At 51.7% G+C, this 17,502-nt stretch overlaps 1 protein-coding gene across 3 annotated transcripts in view; it reads left to right on the top strand.

The window, feature by feature from the left end:
• Window positions 1–17,502, top strand: part of MINDY4 (MINDY lysine 48 deubiquitinase 4) — a 124,282-nt gene that overhangs the window by 13,287 nt on the left and 93,493 nt on the right. For all 3 annotated transcript variants that reach the window (XM_060195798.1, XM_060195799.1, XM_060195801.1), the window contains exons 2-5: window positions 110–229; window positions 3,270–3,502; window positions 5,831–6,077; window positions 7,600–8,006. In XM_060195798.1, coding sequence (XP_060051781.1) covers window positions 110–229; window positions 3,270–3,502; window positions 5,831–6,077; window positions 7,600–8,006 — 1,007 coding nt within the window. The remainder of the gene's footprint in view (window positions 1–109; window positions 230–3,269; window positions 3,503–5,830; window positions 6,078–7,599; window positions 8,007–17,502) is intronic.

A 17,502-nucleotide genomic window follows, 5' to 3' on the forward strand; every position in this document is an offset into this window, starting at 1 on the left:
TATCCATGTCTGATCATAGTGCGCCTCCTCCGACTTCTGTTTCTCCTTCGTGCCCTGAACAGCAGGTTCTGCTGGAGCCTGGTGAGTAGTGACTCAGTCTCTCCCCCAGGGTCTAAAGAAGACGTGCGCGACCATGGACCAGGAGCGCCCACGCTCAGACCTCAGCGTTAACAGCAGGAATGACCTCCGCAAGCTTCTGCATCTGGAGTTTCTCTACAAGGAGAACAAGGTACAGGCCTTCTGGGTGCGTGCGGCCTGGAGCTCCGGGAGAGAGCCCGGCAGGAGCAGAGTGTCCTGACCTGCCAAACCCCGGAGGCCTCGCGGGGACCTGGCCACCTGTGCGTCTAGCGTGCAGCCTCGGGGCCCCCACGGGCGTGTGTGCAGGTGTGGCAGCCAAGCAAAGCGGCTTCTGTTTATTTCTGATTTCATTAGTGGCAGTATTGATTTACAGAACTAGAAGGAAACGGGTATAATTTTGCACTGTCTATATAACTGTCTGGGTATAATTTCCACCAGAGTCTGTGTCCCCCTTCCCTCCATTGGAAACTGCAGTGTTTTTCCAAAGGTCACAGATACGGGTTAATTATTATTTTTCTGTTTTCTCTTCCCTGTCCTTTCTCTTCTCTTCTTTTTTTCCCCTTTCCTTTTTTATTAACACAGTTCCTTCCACCAAAGGTCTGTGTCCCTCCCCCCCCCCCCCCCCCCCCCGTGAAGCTAAAAATCTACCCTCTCCCCCCACCCAGAGTTCTTTACTTTGGTGAGGTATTCCAAACTCAGTCAAATTCTACTTTGTTTTTCCCTTCTGTTCTTTCTCGATTTCTGTCTATGAGTGAGATCATCCCATGCTCGTCTTTCTCTTTCTGAGTTACCTCACTTAACATGGTTCCTTCTGGCTCCACCCAAGGTTGTTATTTCTACAACTCTTTGCCTATATTTGCATATGTCTGCTCATTTTTTCTATGATCCTGCCTTCTCTTCCTTTCCAAGTCACACCTATTCTTATCACTCCTTCTGAGTGTCCCTCCTTGCTTCCTCTTCTCTCTCTGGGTCCTGATGGAGTTGGAGCTCAGAGCCCTCTGGGCATCTCTCCTTAACATTTCTCCCCCACTGGGAGTATGGTCCAAAGTTTTTTTTTCTATCTTATTTTATTATTTTTTAAATTATCTTTATCAGATAAAGATAGCCAGAAATTGAGAGGACGGGGGAGATAGAGAGGGAGAGAGACAGAGAGACACCTGCAGCCCTGCTTCACCACTCGTGAAGCTTTTCCCCTGCAGGTGGGGGCGGGGGGCTTGAACCCGGGTCCTGGTGCACTGTAGTGTGTGCTTAACCAGGTGCACGTGGCCCCCCACCCCCGGCCGGGTAGTGCACGGACCCCCGATAGGCCCCCCTCCCATGTGTCCCCTGCTCTCCCTGCGCCCCGAAATCGGGGTGCTGTGTGTTTGTGGGTTCACAGTGGACTGGCTGGCTGGAACATGAAGGAGTGAAGCCTCTGACTTCACTTCTCTCTCCCCGTTAGGAAGATGGAGCCTCCTTTCCCCCTTTATTAGGGGGACCAGTGGCTAACAGTCGGTACATGAGGAACACTTCTCAGTTGTCCACATCACACTCTAACCCCCGTCCTCCTCTGCCACCCTGTCCAGGGCCTGAACCCTCCCCCCCGAGTCCGCCAGCTCCAGCCCCAGGTCTGCTTAGTGCTTCCTTCTGCTCTTACTTCTCAGCTTCTGTCTGTGAGTGAGACCATCCCATCTTCATCCTCTTTCCGATTCCTTCTATTTCCATACAAAATGAGGCAACAGAGATGGCTTCGTTGTTTTTTTTTTTTTTTTAATATTTATTCCCTTTTGCCCTTGTTTTTTTTTTTATTGTAGTTAACTATTGTTGTTGTTATTGATGTTGTTCGTTGTTGGATAGGACAGAGAGAAATGGAGAGAGGAGGGGAAGACAGAGGGGGAGAGAAAGAGAGGAGGGGAAGACAGAGGGGGAGAGAAAGACAGACACCTGCAGACCTGTTTCACCGCCTGTGAAGCGACTCCCCTGCAGGTGGGGAGCCGGGGCTCGAACCGGGATCCTCACGCCGGTCCTTGTGCTTGGCGCCACCTGCGCTTAACCCGCTGCGCTACCGCCTGACTCCCAACTTCGTTATTTTTAATAGCTGAGTAGTATTCTTCGTGCACATATCCTACAACTTTCCTAGAGATGCCTCTGTTTCTGGACACCTGGGTTACTTCCAGGTTTGGGCTACTGCAAACTGTACAAGGACCGGCTCTCCGGGAGAGGCTGCCTTGGGTAGGTTATTCCAACAGAGCTGAAAAGGGCCTAGTTGTAGTTCAGAGTCCGTCACGTCAAAAGACAGTAAATTGCCACCTCATGCAGAAACCCGCTGTGTAGAACGATAGTTAGGCTGCTCTGCTCAGCATGGAGGCCAGGAGACCCTTCCTCCTGGGGCGGGGCGGGGTGTGCCCACCTCAGTCACCCAAGATGGAGGCCAGGAGACCCTTCTCCTGGGGTGGGGCGGGGCGTGCCCACCTCAGTCACCCAAGATGGAGGCCAGGAGACCCTTCCTCCTGGGGTGGGGCGGGGCGTGCCCACCTCAGTCACCCAAGATGGAGGCCAGGAGACCCTCCTGGGGCGGCGTGGGGCGTGCCCACCTCAGTCACCCAAGCAGCTTTCACAGCACTGATGAGACGAGTTGCTCTGTGCCACTCAGGTCTGTGGCAACTGTCCTGCCCCTCAGGTCTGTGGCGACTGTCCTGCCCCTCAGGTCTGTGGCGACTGTCCTGCCCCTCAGGTCTGTGGCGACTGTCCTGCCCCTCAGGTCTGTGGCGACTGTCCTGCCCCTCAGGTCTGTGGCGACTGTCCTGCCCCTCAGGTCTGTGGCGACTGTCCTTTTAGCACAGGTTGTACCTTCGTCTCTGTGTTGCTCGCTAGTCCCGTACCTGGCATGTAGTGAACATTCTCAAGGTGAACGTACGAATGGAAGCTGGTGGTGGCGCCACGCCCCTGGTTGATGCCCCCGGGCTCGAGCCCCCGTCCCCAGCCGCATGGGAAAGCTTTGTGAGGGCTGCAGGGTGTCTCTGCCTCCCGGTCTCCCTCCCTCTCGATTTCTGGCTGCGTCCATCCAGTCAGCAAACAGACTGAACAGAGAAAGGACCACATGGAGAGAGAGAAGCTTCCTGACTGACTCCAGAGCCTGGAGTTGGCCGTCCCTCCCGCTCCTCCCCTGAAGGCCGCATGACAACGAGTCTTTTGCTTCCTTCTTCTGACAGGCAAAGGAAAATCCACTCAAAACCAACCTTGAACTCATCACCAGATACTTTTTGGATCTCTGCGGAAATACTGCCAACAATGTCGCTCGAGAAGCAGCGATCCCTGAGCTCTTGGTTCCAAAGAAAAGTGGCCAAGTGCCCCTGAGCTGCTCCGAGGCCACTCTGGTCAACATCTACGACCTCGGCGACGAGGACGCGGGCTGGAGGGCACGGTCAGGGCCGGGCAGAGCCAGGTATCTCTCCACGTCCTGCACGGCACCGCCTGCTGCCGCCGTTGTGATGCGCTACTGTGGGTCGGGCGGCTCCAACAGTCACAGTTCATATGCAGGGACCCAGGTTCAAGGCCCCAGTCCCCACCTGCAGGGGAGAAGCTTCGTGAGTGGTGAAGCAGGGCTGCGGGTGTCTGTCTGTCTCTCTAGCTCCCTCTCTCCTCTCAGTTTCTCTCTGTCCTATGAAAATAAAACAGTGGAAAAAAAGAACCACACTAGGGAAGGCTTTTTGAGAGGAACAGAGTGCCAACAGGACACACGTACGTACTGTATGCGGACAATCACACACATGCCACCTAAGTGTACATTTATAGGGGGCCGGGCGGTAGCGCAGCGGGTTAAGCGCACGTGGCGCAAAGTGCAAGGACCGGCAGAAGGACCCCGGTTCGAGCCCCCGGCTCCCCACCTGCAGGGGAGTCGCTTCCCAGGCGGTGAAGCAGGTCTGCAGGTGTCTGTCTTTCTCTCCCCCTCTCTGTCTGCCCCTCCTCTCTCCACTTCTCTCTGTCCTATCCAACAATGATGACATCATCAACAACAATAATAACAAGGGCAACAAAAGGGAAAAATATATCCGCTCCCGGAGCAGTGGATTCAAGTGCCGGCACGGAGCCCCAGCGATAACCCTGGAGGCAAAAATGAAACGAACAAGCAGCGTTTATAAATGCACGTCAGCACATGCACCGTGTTCACAGAGAGGCCTTCCTTCTCGGGTTGGCTACTGTGACTGACGAACGGCAAAGCAGGTCCTGCTCTAAGCGCTGAGAGTTTCAAGAAACGAATGGGCCTCAAAACTCCCCTGCCCAGAAGCCCCCTGGGACTGACTGGCCAAACCTTGCCTCTGACCAGCCTCAGGTTCAGGGGGACGTGTCTGGCTGGGGCTGCCGCCCGGTCGCCTGTCTCTTACTCGTTCCTTCAGACTCAGCGGCTTCTCCTGCCCTGCTCTCCCTCCTCCCTCTCCTCCTCCTCTTCCCCTCCCTCTCTTCCCCTTTTTCTCCCCTCCTCATTCTCTCCCTCCTCCACCTTCCTCCTCCCCTCTTCATCCTCCCCCCTCCCCATTCCTCCTCCTCCCTATCCCCTCCTCCTCTCCATACTCCCCTCCTCCTCCTCCTCCTCCTCCTCCTCCTTCTATCTCTCTCTCTCTCTCCACCAGGGTTATCATTGGGGTTTGGCGACTATGAATCCATCACTCCCGGTGGACATTTTCCCCCATTTTTTTCTTTTCTATTTTTATTTGACAAGACAGAGAGAAATTAAAAGGGGAGAGGAGACAGAGAGGAGTGAAAGATAGACACCTGCAGACCCGCTCTGCCGCTCGTGAAGCCTCCCCCCAGCAGGTGGAGATGGGGCTCGAACCCGGGTCCTTGCACATGGAGCTCTGTGCGCTTGGCTGGGTGAGCCACCACCCGGCCCCACTGCTGCCCCCTCTGGAAGCCCTTCCAGATTCCCCAGGCTTGTTCCAGACCCTCCCACTGCTGGACGGGCCCCACGGCAGCACACACTGCCCCTCCCTTATGTGGGCCTGAGGGGGCATCCCTCCCGTGCCGGGGGCCTGGGCACCAAGGGCCGCAGGTCGGGCTCTGGCTGACCCGGCTCCACACACACACACACACACACACACACACACACACAGCATCTCTCTCCCTCTCTCCTCTGCCCTCCACCCTCTCTCGCTCTTCTCACCTCTGTCCTTCTCTGTCCTCTCTCTTCCCCTTTCTGTTTCTCTGTTTCTCTTTCTGTCTCTCTCCCTCTTATTTTTGGGGCTTGGTGCCTGCACTAGGAACCCACTGCTTCCAGCAGCCATTTTTTCCCCTTTTTTGTCTTTATTTCTAATTTTTACTGGATAGCACAGTGAGAAATTGGGAGATAGAGAGAGGGAGAGAAAGACACCTGCAGGTCTGCGTCACCACTCGAGAAGCTTTCTCCCTGCAGGTGGGGAGCGGGGGCTCGAACCCAGGTCCCTGCGCTCGGCACTACGTTTGCTTTACTGGGAGCGCCACCACCCGGCCCCTTCTTCCTTCCTCCTACTCTTCCTCCTCTTCAGCGCCAGGTGTCTAAGGAGGCGCTGGGGTGGCTCCCGCCACCTTCTCCAGGTGCCCGAGACGCCAGGGTGCTCTTCATTCCGTAGGCCTGAGGGTCCCGTGCGAGCCGCCACGCAGTCTGGCGCGCTTCCTCAGCCCTGCTCTCGCTCCAGACCAGGAGTCGGGCTGCGTGTGGCGCTCGGCATCACTGCCGGCAGACTGTCCACATCTGCACTTCCGTTGTGATAGGAATACCCCTCTTTTTTGTATGCAGGCAGGACAGCCTTGCCGGGGATGTTGCTGGGAATTTCGCCTCGTCCAGAAGGCGCTCCCCCCAACGTAAGCCCGGGCAGAGTGGCCCCTGTGAAAATCTCCCCCTGGCCCCCACACGGGAGAAGACGGATGAGAGTCTGTCGTCTGAACTCTCCTCAGACTCCAAGAGGGCGACAGAGAAGAGGAGGCCCAGGTCAGGCCTGCTGGCCCGAGGCATGATGGCCAGACCCACCGCCAACTCCCCACAGGTGGGGCTGCTGCCGCTGCTGCTGGAGGGGTGGCAGGAGGGTGGCGAGGACCGGGCGGGGCTGGGGGCGCCCCAGAAGGGGAGGTCTGTGGGGGTGCGGGCAGGGGACAGGCGGCCTCAGTCTGCCCTGGGCTCTACTGTCTGCTTGCCGTTCTTTTTTCCTCCCTTCCTTCCTTCCTTCCTTCCTTCCTTCCTTCCTTCCTTCCTTCCTTCCTTCCTCCTCCTCCTCCTTTTTAAAAAATTTCTGTTAGTGATTTAATACTGATCAACAAGGCTGTAAGATAACAGGCTACAACTCCACACAGCTCCCACCACCAGAGTCCGTGTCCCATCCCCTCCACTGGAAGCTTCCCTGTTCTTTATCCCTCTGGGAGTGTGGATCCAGGATCTTTCTGGGGAGCGGAAGGTGGGAGTTCTGGCTTCTGTCATTGCTTCTCCGCTGGACATGGGTGTTGGCAGGTGGATCCACACCCCCAGCCTATGTCTGTCTGTCCCTAGTGGGGCAGGGCTCTGGGGAGGGGAGGCTCCAGGACACACGGGTGAGGGCGTCTGCCCAGGGGAGTCAGGATGGAATCATAGTAGTATCTGCAACTTGGTGGCTGAAAGTCGGTAAGATATAAAACAGGAGAAAATGTTTAATAAACAGGGAAGAATTTAGGAAGTCTATTTTAGATATGTTCCAAGGGGCCCATGACTTTAGTAATTATTATTATTACTATTTTTTTAATGATTGATTTAATAATGATTGACAAGATCGTAGCATAAGAGGGCCACAGTTTCACACAGTTTCCACCCCCAGAGTTCCGTAGACTTGTAATTTTGCCTGAGCCTGGTAGCTAACATGCAGGTGGACTAAAAGTCTTGTCTGGGAAGCTGGTGTCAGAGGTGAGACTAGGCTGGAAAGCTGGAGTAGGGCAGAGTAAAAGCCCCCCAACGTGAGGAAGTACATGAACACCACTAGCTGTTTACCCCACTCATCTGGCTGAGCGCACACGTCCCAGTGCGCAATGACCTGGGTTCCAGCAAGTGAACATTCTCGAGAAGAATGTATGAATGGAAGCCAGGTGGCGGCACACCTGGTTGAACGCACATGTTACAGTGTGAAAGGATCCGGGTTCGAGCCTTTGGTTCCCACCTGCGGGGGAAAGCTTTGTGTGTGGTGAAGCAGGGCTGCAGATGTCTCTGCCTCTCTCCCTCTGTCTCCCCTCTCAGTTTCTCCGTCTCTGTCCAACAATAAATAAAGAGAGAGAGAGGTGAGGTGGGTGTGAGGGTAGGGAGTGGGGAGAGAAAGGCCACAGCACTGAAGATTCCCCCCAGCCTGACATGCCCTCAGCCTCACACACTCACGCCAGTCAGGGGAGCTGTCTTGCTGGCTCCAAGGACGGGGTTTTCAGGTTGGGAATCGGGCTGGGAAAGGTTGTTCTTGGGCCAGGGATGGTTCCAGGTGGGCTGCTTGGAGCAGGTGAAGGATTCTCCGCCCTCCCGGACGGGTCTCCTCATCACTTTGGGCCTCGCGTTTGCAGGACTCCCACCGCAGGCGTGGTCTGAGGTGCTCCCTGGCCCCGAGCAGTGTGCTCCAGCCGCAGGAGGAAGAGGGCCAGAGCGCGCCTGAGCTCTGCGCCCGCACCCCAGCCGGCCCCGGCCTCCCGCCAAGTCTGGCTCTGAGCGGCGCCTCCAGCCCCAGGAGCCCCGGGGGCCCGTTGGTCGAGCCCACCTCAGACAAGCCGGGGACCCTGCCTGGCGGCCCTCCGCCCTTGCCAAGCAGAGGGCCGTCCCCCTGGGAGAGGGGCAGGTGGAGTGACCTTCCGGAGGAGAGCTCAGAAGCCAGCCGGGCGCCCTTGAGGGTCTTGCCCAGTGGGGACGGCAGGACCAACCAGGAGAGGCTGGAAAGAGCGTTCAGGCGGCAGGGCGGCCAGCCCCTGCCTCTCAGGTGAGTGCTGCCAGACCTGGCCTCCCCCAGGCCTTCTGTGGGACGGGGGGGGGGGGGGGGGGGGGCATGGCACCTCTGGCAGGGGCACTGCAGCCCAAGGCACACACACACGCACAGACACACGCGCACACACATGCACACACACGCACACACACACACGCACACACACATGCACACACACGCACGCGCACACACATACACAAACACACACACACACACACACACACGTGCACACATGCTCACAGGAGTGGCCCCTCCGCAGACCAGCCTGTAGGTGTGTGGGGTATGAAAGGTTTCTGCGGCTCTGGGAGTTAGGGTGAAGATGTGGCTCACATAGGATGTGCTTCAGGGCAACTATCCTGCACTTCTCCTTTGGTTCCGTCACAATACCTCCTGCATTGATTGCTACTTTTTTAAAATGCTGAACTTGCCTTAGGCTCCTTGAACAAATCCCCACTTACTTACTGTGCTACATTAAAAAAAAAATTATTGGGGGGAATTAATGGCTTACAGTCGACAGTAAAGACAGTAGTTGACAAGTGTAAAATTTCTTACTTTTCTATGTAACACTAACCGCTCACTTGCAGGACCTGAGCCCTCTTCCCCACCCCCAGAGTCCTTTACTCTGGTGCGAGACACCAGCTCCAGTCCAAGTTCTGCTTAGTGTTCCCTTTATGATCAAATGGCTGTAGGTTTGCTATATATAGACTCCATCTTCAGGAATTTTCCATCTATTCCCATTTTTTGTAGTGTTTTGATCATAAATGGATGTTGTATTTTGTCAAAGGCGTTCTCTGCATCTATTGATACGACCATGTGGTTTTTGGTCTTGCTTTTGTTGATGTGGTGGATCACATTGATTGATTTATGTATATTAAACCAACCTTGCATGCCTGGGATAAACCCCACTTGGTCATGATGAACAATCTGTTTAATATACTGTTGTATCCGGTTGGCTAGAATTTTGTTCAGTATTTTAGCATCTATGTTCATCAGAGATATTGGTCTGTAGTTTTCTTTTTTGGTTGTGTCCCTGTCTGCTTTTGGTATCAAAGTGATGTTGGATTCATAGAAGCTGGCAGGGAGTATTCCAGAGTCTTCAATCTTCTGGAAGACTTTTAAAAGTAGAGGTATTAGTTCTTCTTTGAAGGTTTTGTAGAATTCATTTGTAAAACCATCTGGTCCAGGACTTTTATTTTTGGGAAGATTTTTGATAACTGTTTCAATTTCATTAGCTGTGATGGGCCTGTTCATGTTATCCACTTCCTCTTGACTTAGTTTTGGAAGTTGGTAGGTATCTAGGAAATTGTCCATTTCTTCCAGTTTCTCTAGCTTGGTGGCATAGAGTTGTTCATAGAAGCCTCGCATGATATGTTGAATTTCTGCAGTGTCTGTTGTGATATCTCCTCTTTCATTTATGATCTGATTTATTTGGGTCTTCTCCCTTTTTTGTTTTGTGAGTCTGGCTAAAGGTTTGTTGGTTTTGTTCACTCTTTTGAAGAACCAACATTTACTTTTGTTGATCTTTTGTATGGTTTTCCTATTCTCAATGTTATTGATTTCTGCCCTAACTTTAGTGATTTCTGTCCTTCTGGTTGCTTTAGGGTTTCTTTGTTGTTCTTCTTCTAGGTCTTTAAGATGTGCAATCAGGCTGTTTATTTGTGCTTTTCTTGTTTCCTAATGCGTGCTTGTATAGCTATGAACTTCCCTCTCAGTACTCCATTGGCTGTGTCCCAAATATTTTGATAGCTTGTGTCTTCATTTTCATTGAACTCTCGAAACATTTTGATTTCTTCCTTGATTTCCTCTTTGACCCAGAAGTTGTTAAGAAGTGTACTGTTGAGCTTCCACATTTTGGCACTGTTACTAATCTTTTGTTGATTGTTAAGTGTTAGTTTAATTCCACTGTGGTCTGAGAAGATGCTTGGGATGATTTCAGTGCTCTTGAATTGGCTGATGCTGTCTTTGTGGCCTAACATATGGTCTATCCTTGAGAATGACCCATGTGGATTTGAGTAAAATGTGTATTCCAGTTTCTTGGGATGAATGACTCTGAAAATGTCCAATAGTTCTAGTTTATCTATCTCTTCTTAACTCCCTTATGTCTTTATTGATTTTCTGCCTGGAAGATCTGTCAAGTTGAGAGAGTGAGGTGTTGAAGTCCCCTACTATGATTGTGTTACTGTTAATATAATGCTGTAGCTCTTTCAGTAGAAGTTTGATGTATTTAGATGGCTTCTCATTGGGTGCATAGATGTTAATAACTGTTAAGTCCTCTTGATTGACTGATCCTCTGAGCATTAAGTACTGTCCATTCCTATCTTTTTAAATCTTATCTATTTTAAAGTCTATTTTGTCAGATATGAGAATAGCTGTTCCTGCCCTTTTTTGTGGGCCATTGGCTTGTATGGTAGTTTTCCATCCTTTCACTTGGAGTCTGTGTTTGTCTTGTTGAGTTAGGTGGGTTTCCCGTAGACAACATATTGTTGGGTTGTGTTTTCTGATCCATCTTCCTACTCTGTGTCTTTTAATAGGTGAATTCAGGATATTGACATTTATTGATATCAATGATTGAAGATATTTTAACGCCATTCTTGTAGAGTTTTAGAGTGTTTTGATATATGTCCTATTTGTGGTGGTCTGGTTGTTTATAGGAGACCTTTCAGAACTTCTTTCAGGGCAGGCTTGGTGATGGTTGCTTCCTTCAACTGTTGCTTGTCTGAGAAGGTTTTGATGCCTCCATCTAGTCTGAATGACAGTCTAGCAGGATATAGTATTCTTGGCTGAAAGCCTTTCTCATTGAGCACTCGATAGATATCTTGCCATTCTCTTCTGGCCTGTAGTGTTTGTGTGGAGAAGTCTGCTGCTAATCTTATGGGTTTTCCTTTGTAGGTGACTCTTTGTTTTTCTCTTGCAGCCTTGAGGATCCTTTCTTTATCCTTATTCCTTTCCAATCTAAGTATGACATGTCTTGGTGTCTTTAAGTCTGGGTTAATTCTGTTTGGGACACTCTGGGCTTCTTGAATCTTTATGTCTTTGATGTTGTCTAGACGAGAGAAGTTTTCAGCTATTATGGCCTGAAGAATGCTTTCTTCCTCTCCCTCTCTTCCTCTGGTAAGCCAATAATGCGTATATTGTTTCTTTTGAAGTCATCTCATAGGACTCTGTTGTTGTTTTCAGCATCTCTTAATCTCTTTTTGAGATCTCTTACTTCTTTTTTAGTTGTCTCTAATTCGTCCTAGATCTTGCTAATTCTGTCTTCCACCTCATTGATTCTATTCTCTCTGTCCTATACTGTTTTCTGCAGTTCATCTATTTTTTTTACCCTGTTCTGATACTGTTTTAGCTTGTTCAGCTAGTTGCCTTCTTAGCTCAGCTATTTCAGCTTTCAGCTCTCTAATAACCTTGAGATAATTAGTGTTTTCTTCCAGAGTCTCATTTGTTGTTTCTGTATTTCTGATGACAATTCTTTCAAACTCTTTCCTCACTCCTGTGAGTATTTCTTTAACTAGTGTTTGGATGTTGACCTCATTATTTTGTGCTTCACCCTTTGGGGGGCTTTTAGCTGGACTCTTGTCCTGGTTTGTTTCTCTAATATTTCTTCTTGTTGGTTTGACCATTTTATATATTATAAGTTCCCTCTCTCAGTACGTTTCAAATTACTGATCAATATTGCCTGGATTGACTTGTGTCTAAGTAAGGTAATTAAAGGGTTCACGGTGGTGTGAGTTAACAGTTGTTTCAATAGTATTTTAATCCCTGAGTTGGAGCTCAGTGATTTAAAAGCCTTTTTTTTTTTCTTCCCTGTAGGGTGTGGGAACCTGAGGGCTTTTAAACTATAAGTAGGCTTCTTAGCTTAATCACTGACTCCTGACCAAGAGATAAAGCAGGGTGTGGCAGAGATAGTCCAGTGGTTATGCAAAGAGACTTTCACAGCCCCTCAGCTATGCCACCGAGGTATAGGTCTTCTCCTGAGTTTCCCGGTTAGATCTCTGTCCCCTGGTGTCCCTCCCTGTTGCTGCTCCAGATTCTGAGGGTAGTAGCAATGGAGACTCAGAGTTGCACTTGGTGAGTCTCTGGGGAGTCCTCTCCTCCCTTCAGCTGTCCCCTTGTTGGTGGAGCAGACTGGAGGTGGTGTCTCCACTGGTAAACCGCAGGACTGTTACCAGCCACTTAGTCTGTCCCTAGGCTCCTCTCTGTCACCAGCCACAAGTGTTTGCATTCACCGGTGATTTACTGGGTTCCTGTGGTCATTCTAGTCCTGTCTTGTTTCGGTCCGGGTGGTCTCCTTTGGTATTCCTAGTTGATCCGGGAGAGGAGAGGAGAGGAGAGGAGAGAAAGCGATCTGCTGCTCATAGCCCCGCCTCCGGAAGTCTCTCCAAAGAAAGTTTTCTTTCTTACAACAACCATGTCAAAATCTGGTTTTTAGAATATGTGAGAAGTGGCCCTTTTTGTTCCTGTTCTCTAAAGAGTTAGTCTAAGATTGTATAGTTTTTCCTTTCACATTTGGAAGGCTTTATGGGGAGAGCTTTTGAATATTAGACTGAAAGGTTGAGATCATGTATACAGTTAAAATATATTTTTTAAAAATTCAAATGCTCTTTTTCTTCTTGTGTCAGTTGTGTTTTCCCAAGTAATTTGACCAGTTTGTTATTTTAAAAAAATTTATAAGGAGACAAGAGTCTTAAACAAGGAGATAAATAGGTACTACTAGAGCTAAAATTGAAACACAGAAATGCACACTGGTTCATAAATGAATGTTAGCAAATTCAAGTTACAATATTTTCTGCTTCCCTGTGACTTTTATTTTTTACATCTTTGAATTTATTTATTTATTTGATAGGTTAGAGAATTTGGGAGGGAAGGGGGCTAGAGAGAGGGAGAGACAGAGAGACACCTGCAACACGGCTTCATCGTTCATTAAGTTTTCTCTCTGCAAGTGGGCACTGGGGCTGGAACTCGGGCCCTTGTGCCTATGATGTGGGCGCTCAGCCAGGTCGCCCAGCCCGCCTGTGACTTCTCCAGCCGCGTACGGACCAGTTCAAAGCATCTAGAATATCAGTTTTCTGTCTGAGTGAGCAGGCGGTGTAAATCGCCTCTTGCTATTGGGCTGGGATCGGTGTGTCTCTTCAGTCCTGCTGCTCGCTCATTCATAGGTCCTGTCCTCTCTCCATTCGGTGCAGAGATGTCCCTGAGTGCCAGGCCCTCTTGACCGACCGGCTGATCTGCGCACTGTGCAACGCCCACTTCTGCTTTGTGGCGCTGCACCTCCCTCCAGGCCTCCTGTGCCAGGTGTGACTGTCTCTACCGTCTTCGGTGGCCCCTGGCCTGCGTGCCCCCCCAGCCCCGCACTCGGCCGTTTCCTCTGGGCCCACGTGTGCCTTGCCGAGTTCGATGGCTCTCCTGCGGGCGGCATGTACTTGGGCTCCGTTTCCTGACTCTGCTTGCTGATCTGTGCCTTCTGGTGGCTGAGTCAGGCCACGGCTTCTAGTGAGAACAGGATTTATAAGGACTTCCTGTGAACCTTTATTTCGTACGGGCACTGAGTGTTTGCACTGTGAAACTCTGAGTCCCCTTAGGCCGTGTTATAGAGCGGGGCTAGTGGTGACCAGCCTCTTCATTTCTGGCTTGGCTGAGGAGCTCTGTGTTCCTCAGCAAGTCTGAATGAAAGGCTAGTGAGTGGGGTAGAGCGTTCCTTGCTGGGAGACTCTTCACTGAGCACTCGGAGTATCTTGTTTCCCCGTGATCTTTAGTCTTTAGAAATATGCTGACGGGGTCGGGCGGGGGCGCAGCGGGCTAAGCGCACATGGCACGAAACTCAAGGACCGGCATAAGGATCCTGGTTCGAGCCCCTGGCTCCCCACCTGCAGGGGAGTCGCTTCCCAGGCGGTGAGGCAGGTCTGCAGGTGTCTGTCTTTCTCCCCTCCTCTCTCCATGTCTCTCTGTCCTATCCAACAACGACAACATCAGTAACAACAACTACAACAACAAAAACTAGGGCAACAAAAGGGAAAATACATAAATAGATAAAATATTAAAAAAAAAGAAATATGCTGACAATCTCATGAAGTCTCCTCTATAGGTGACTGTTTTTCTCTTGCAGCCCTCAGGGTCTTTTCTTTCTTACTATTTTTATTTAATTTTCTTAGTGACTTAATATTGATTTATAAAATTATGAGAGAACAGGGGTATAATTCCACACCAGAGTTCTGTGTCCGAATCTTATTCCAAGATCACAGGTATGGGTTGACTGTTATTTCTACAATTATCTGTCTGTCTGTTTTAATAGATTGGCCCATTTCCCCATCGTCCCGCCTTCTATTCCTTTCTAAGTCACACATACGCCTGTCACTACTTCTTGAATGTCTCTCCCTTTTCCCTCTTCTCTCTCCAGGTCCTGATGGAGTTGGGGTTCAGAACCCTCTGGTCATTTTCTTTCTTTCTTTTTTTTTTTTTCCCTCTGGTAATTTTCTTCCTAGCATTTCTCCCCCACTGGAGGTATGGACCCAAATTCTTTATGGGGAGCAGAAGGTGGGAGTTGTGGCTTCTGTCATTGCTTCTCCGCTGGACCTGGGTGTTGGCAGGTGGATCCACACACCCAGCCTGTGTCTGTCTGTCCCTCGTGGGGCAGGGCTCTGGGGAGGGGAGGCTCCAGGACACATGGGTGAGGGCGTCTGCCCAGGGAGGTCAGGTTGGTGTCATGGTAGCGCCTGCAACTTGGTGGCTGGAAGGCAGTGAGATATAAAGCAGGACAAAATGATTAATGAACAGGAACCAAAAAGTAGGAATAGGGCAGAATAGACTGTGGATCTTAGGGTGGAGAGAAACTAGGAAGTCTATTTCAGTTATGTTCCAGGGGGCCTATGACTTTCTTAGTTTTTGCTTGAGTTTGATATCTAACATGGAGGTGGACAGAAATATTGTCTGGGAAGATGGTGTCAGAGTTGAGAATAGGGCTAGAAAGTTGGATTAGGGCAGTGTATTTCTGAAACTTGAAGAAAATCTTTGAATAATTTTGAATATGATTGTTGACGTCATCCACCTGACCCAGGGCCCACAGATACTCACATTCAGCACAGGAGCCCGTGTGGCCTCTGAGTCCCTGTCAGTCCCTGTTAGTCTGAGCTCGCAGTCCCTGGTCACAGCTGGAACCTTCTAGGCTGCTCTCAGGTCAGAGCAGGATGAACAGCCTCCCTTCAGAGTCCTCATGAGGGCAGCCCTTCTGGTTCCTTCTCTACAACACTCGGGTGTTCTCATAAAAAGGTGACGTGGGGAGGTGTCAGGAGTGGCCCACCTGGTACAGTGCTCGCTCGTGCTCGCGTGAGAGAGGACCTGGGTTCAGACTCCCACTCCCCAGCTGTTGTGGGGAGTTTCCACAAGTGATGGAGCAGTGCTGTGAGTGTCTCTCTTTCTCCCCTGCCCCACAGACATGCCTCTGTCCTTCACTGTCTATCGAGAGGGAGAGGGAGAGGGAGAGGGAGGGCGGGGAGGGAGAGAGAGAGAGGAATGGTGGAGCTGGACAGGGAGGGGAGGGAGGGAGAGAGAGAGAGGAATGGTGGAGCTGGACAGGGAGGGAGAGAGAGAGAGGAATGGTGGAGCTGGACAGGGAGGGAGGGGAGAGAGAGAGAGGAATGGTGGAGCTGGACAGGCGCTGAGCTCCATCCATAATCATGGCGGCAAGAAAAATAAACAGTAGGGCTGGAGGGCAGCATAAGGGCTCTGAAAGCGACTTGTTAAAGTTTCGGGGGCTCCAGCTGGCCGGGCTAGCATCGCGGCGGTAGAGAGACTCGGGGACACACGGCTGGGCTGAGAAGCTGCAGTTTAATCTTTATTCACGAACGGCCAAATCACCACACCATGTGTTTCCCCATCATTCTCCCTCCGCGGCTGCTGCTGGGACTCTGCGCGTCCTTAGCATACGGGGCGGGGAGAAAGAGGGGCGCGAAACTAGCCAGGGCCAAACCATTTCTCTCAGAGGTCGGGGGAAGGGGGCCAGACCAACAGGAAGAATGCCAGCAGCGACTCCCCTGCCTGAGGCTCTGAGCCCCAAAGTTCTGCCCCCAGCGCCACCATCAGCCAACCAGAGCTGAGCGGGGCTCTGGTAAACAAACAAGCAAGCAAACAAGCAAGGAGTCCAGTCAGCACAGCATGTGGAGGTGGGATGGATGAAGCAGGAATTATTTACAAGTGAGGGAGCAGGCCCAGGAAAGACTAGAAGGAAGCCCCCATACTAGGCCTCCACACGGCTGCTTCTGTAGTCTTCTAAGAACTCCGTGTTCAGCCACCACTGGCTTCCTGCCCCGCTGATAGACAGTGAGCATCTCTTGGCGCTGCGTGATGCCCAGACTCAGCGCTGGGGCCACAGAAGGCTTTGTCCTCTGAGGCCCAGGGCCTGCCACGAGGTTGCTACACTTGGTGCTCAGAGGGCGGGACCCTGGAGCTGCTGGGGTTGTCACTGACATGGAGAAACCTTGTTTAGCGCCAGGACTGCATGGCGAGCCAGGAACCCAAGGCAAAGGACGCTGACTAGCCTGCTTCCCTCCCTCCGTGTAGCCCCGCAGCCTGGCTATAGCCAGCGCCCCACGGGGTCAGCATCTGTGCCTCTTGGAAACTGGCAGTCCAGTCCTGGGTTCGAGCTCCTCTGACTTTAGGGATGCCCCAGGCAGATGTGTGGGTCTTGCTGGGGCGGACAGTAGGTGGCAGCAGGACCCATTGGTCTTCAGGACCTGCCGGGCGGGCTGGGTCTCAGTCAGGAGCCCCCAGACTCCATCCTGGGAGCCATGCTTTGCTCAGGAGCCGGAGCAGAGAACCGCAGAAACCTCAGGGACCCCCACGCCTGAGCGGAGACTGGCGAGGGCTTCAGGAGGGAGGCCTGGCTCAGGACCTGCCGGGTATCTTTTCCATTTTATTGAATAAGACAGAGGGAAATTGGGAGAGGAAGGGAAGATAGAGAAGGAGAGAGAAAGAGAGACACTGACAGACTGCTTCACCCCTTGTGAAGCGCCCCCTCTCCCAGCAGGTGGAGAGCCGGGGGCTCGAACCCAGATCCTTGCACATAACTGGGTGAGCCAGACCCCGCCCCACTGCGGCTCATCTCGCAGCGTCCTGAGCTTAAGGACAGCCAGCACCCGAGGTGGGAGTGGGTGGGCGTCCCCATTCCAGTCTGTGGGTCTGACGCGTGTTTGAGCAGGACGGCTGACCCCCCTTGGCGTGCCAGCCTTGTGGTCGGGCGAGATGTGGCCAGAGTACGCGGGGAATTCCAGCCTTCCTGTCAGCCTCACTGCATCACCCACCCACCTCCTCTGGTGGGCTTCACCTTCCTTAAATTTCTGTCTCCGCGTTCCTGCACCACCACCCGTAACTCCTCATTGGCCTGCTCTCTTTGCTGATACGGAGAAATTGGCCTCATCGGCCAGCTGGCTACTCCCTGCACAGCTGCCCCTTTACACACGTGTAACTGCGACAGTGAAAGGTTTCGCCCTCCACCACGGGACGC

Source organism: Erinaceus europaeus, chromosome 8 (assembly GCF_950295315.1).
Source record: "Erinaceus europaeus chromosome 8, mEriEur2.1, whole genome shotgun sequence".
Lineage (NCBI taxonomy): Eukaryota > Metazoa > Chordata > Mammalia > Eulipotyphla > Erinaceidae > Erinaceus > Erinaceus europaeus.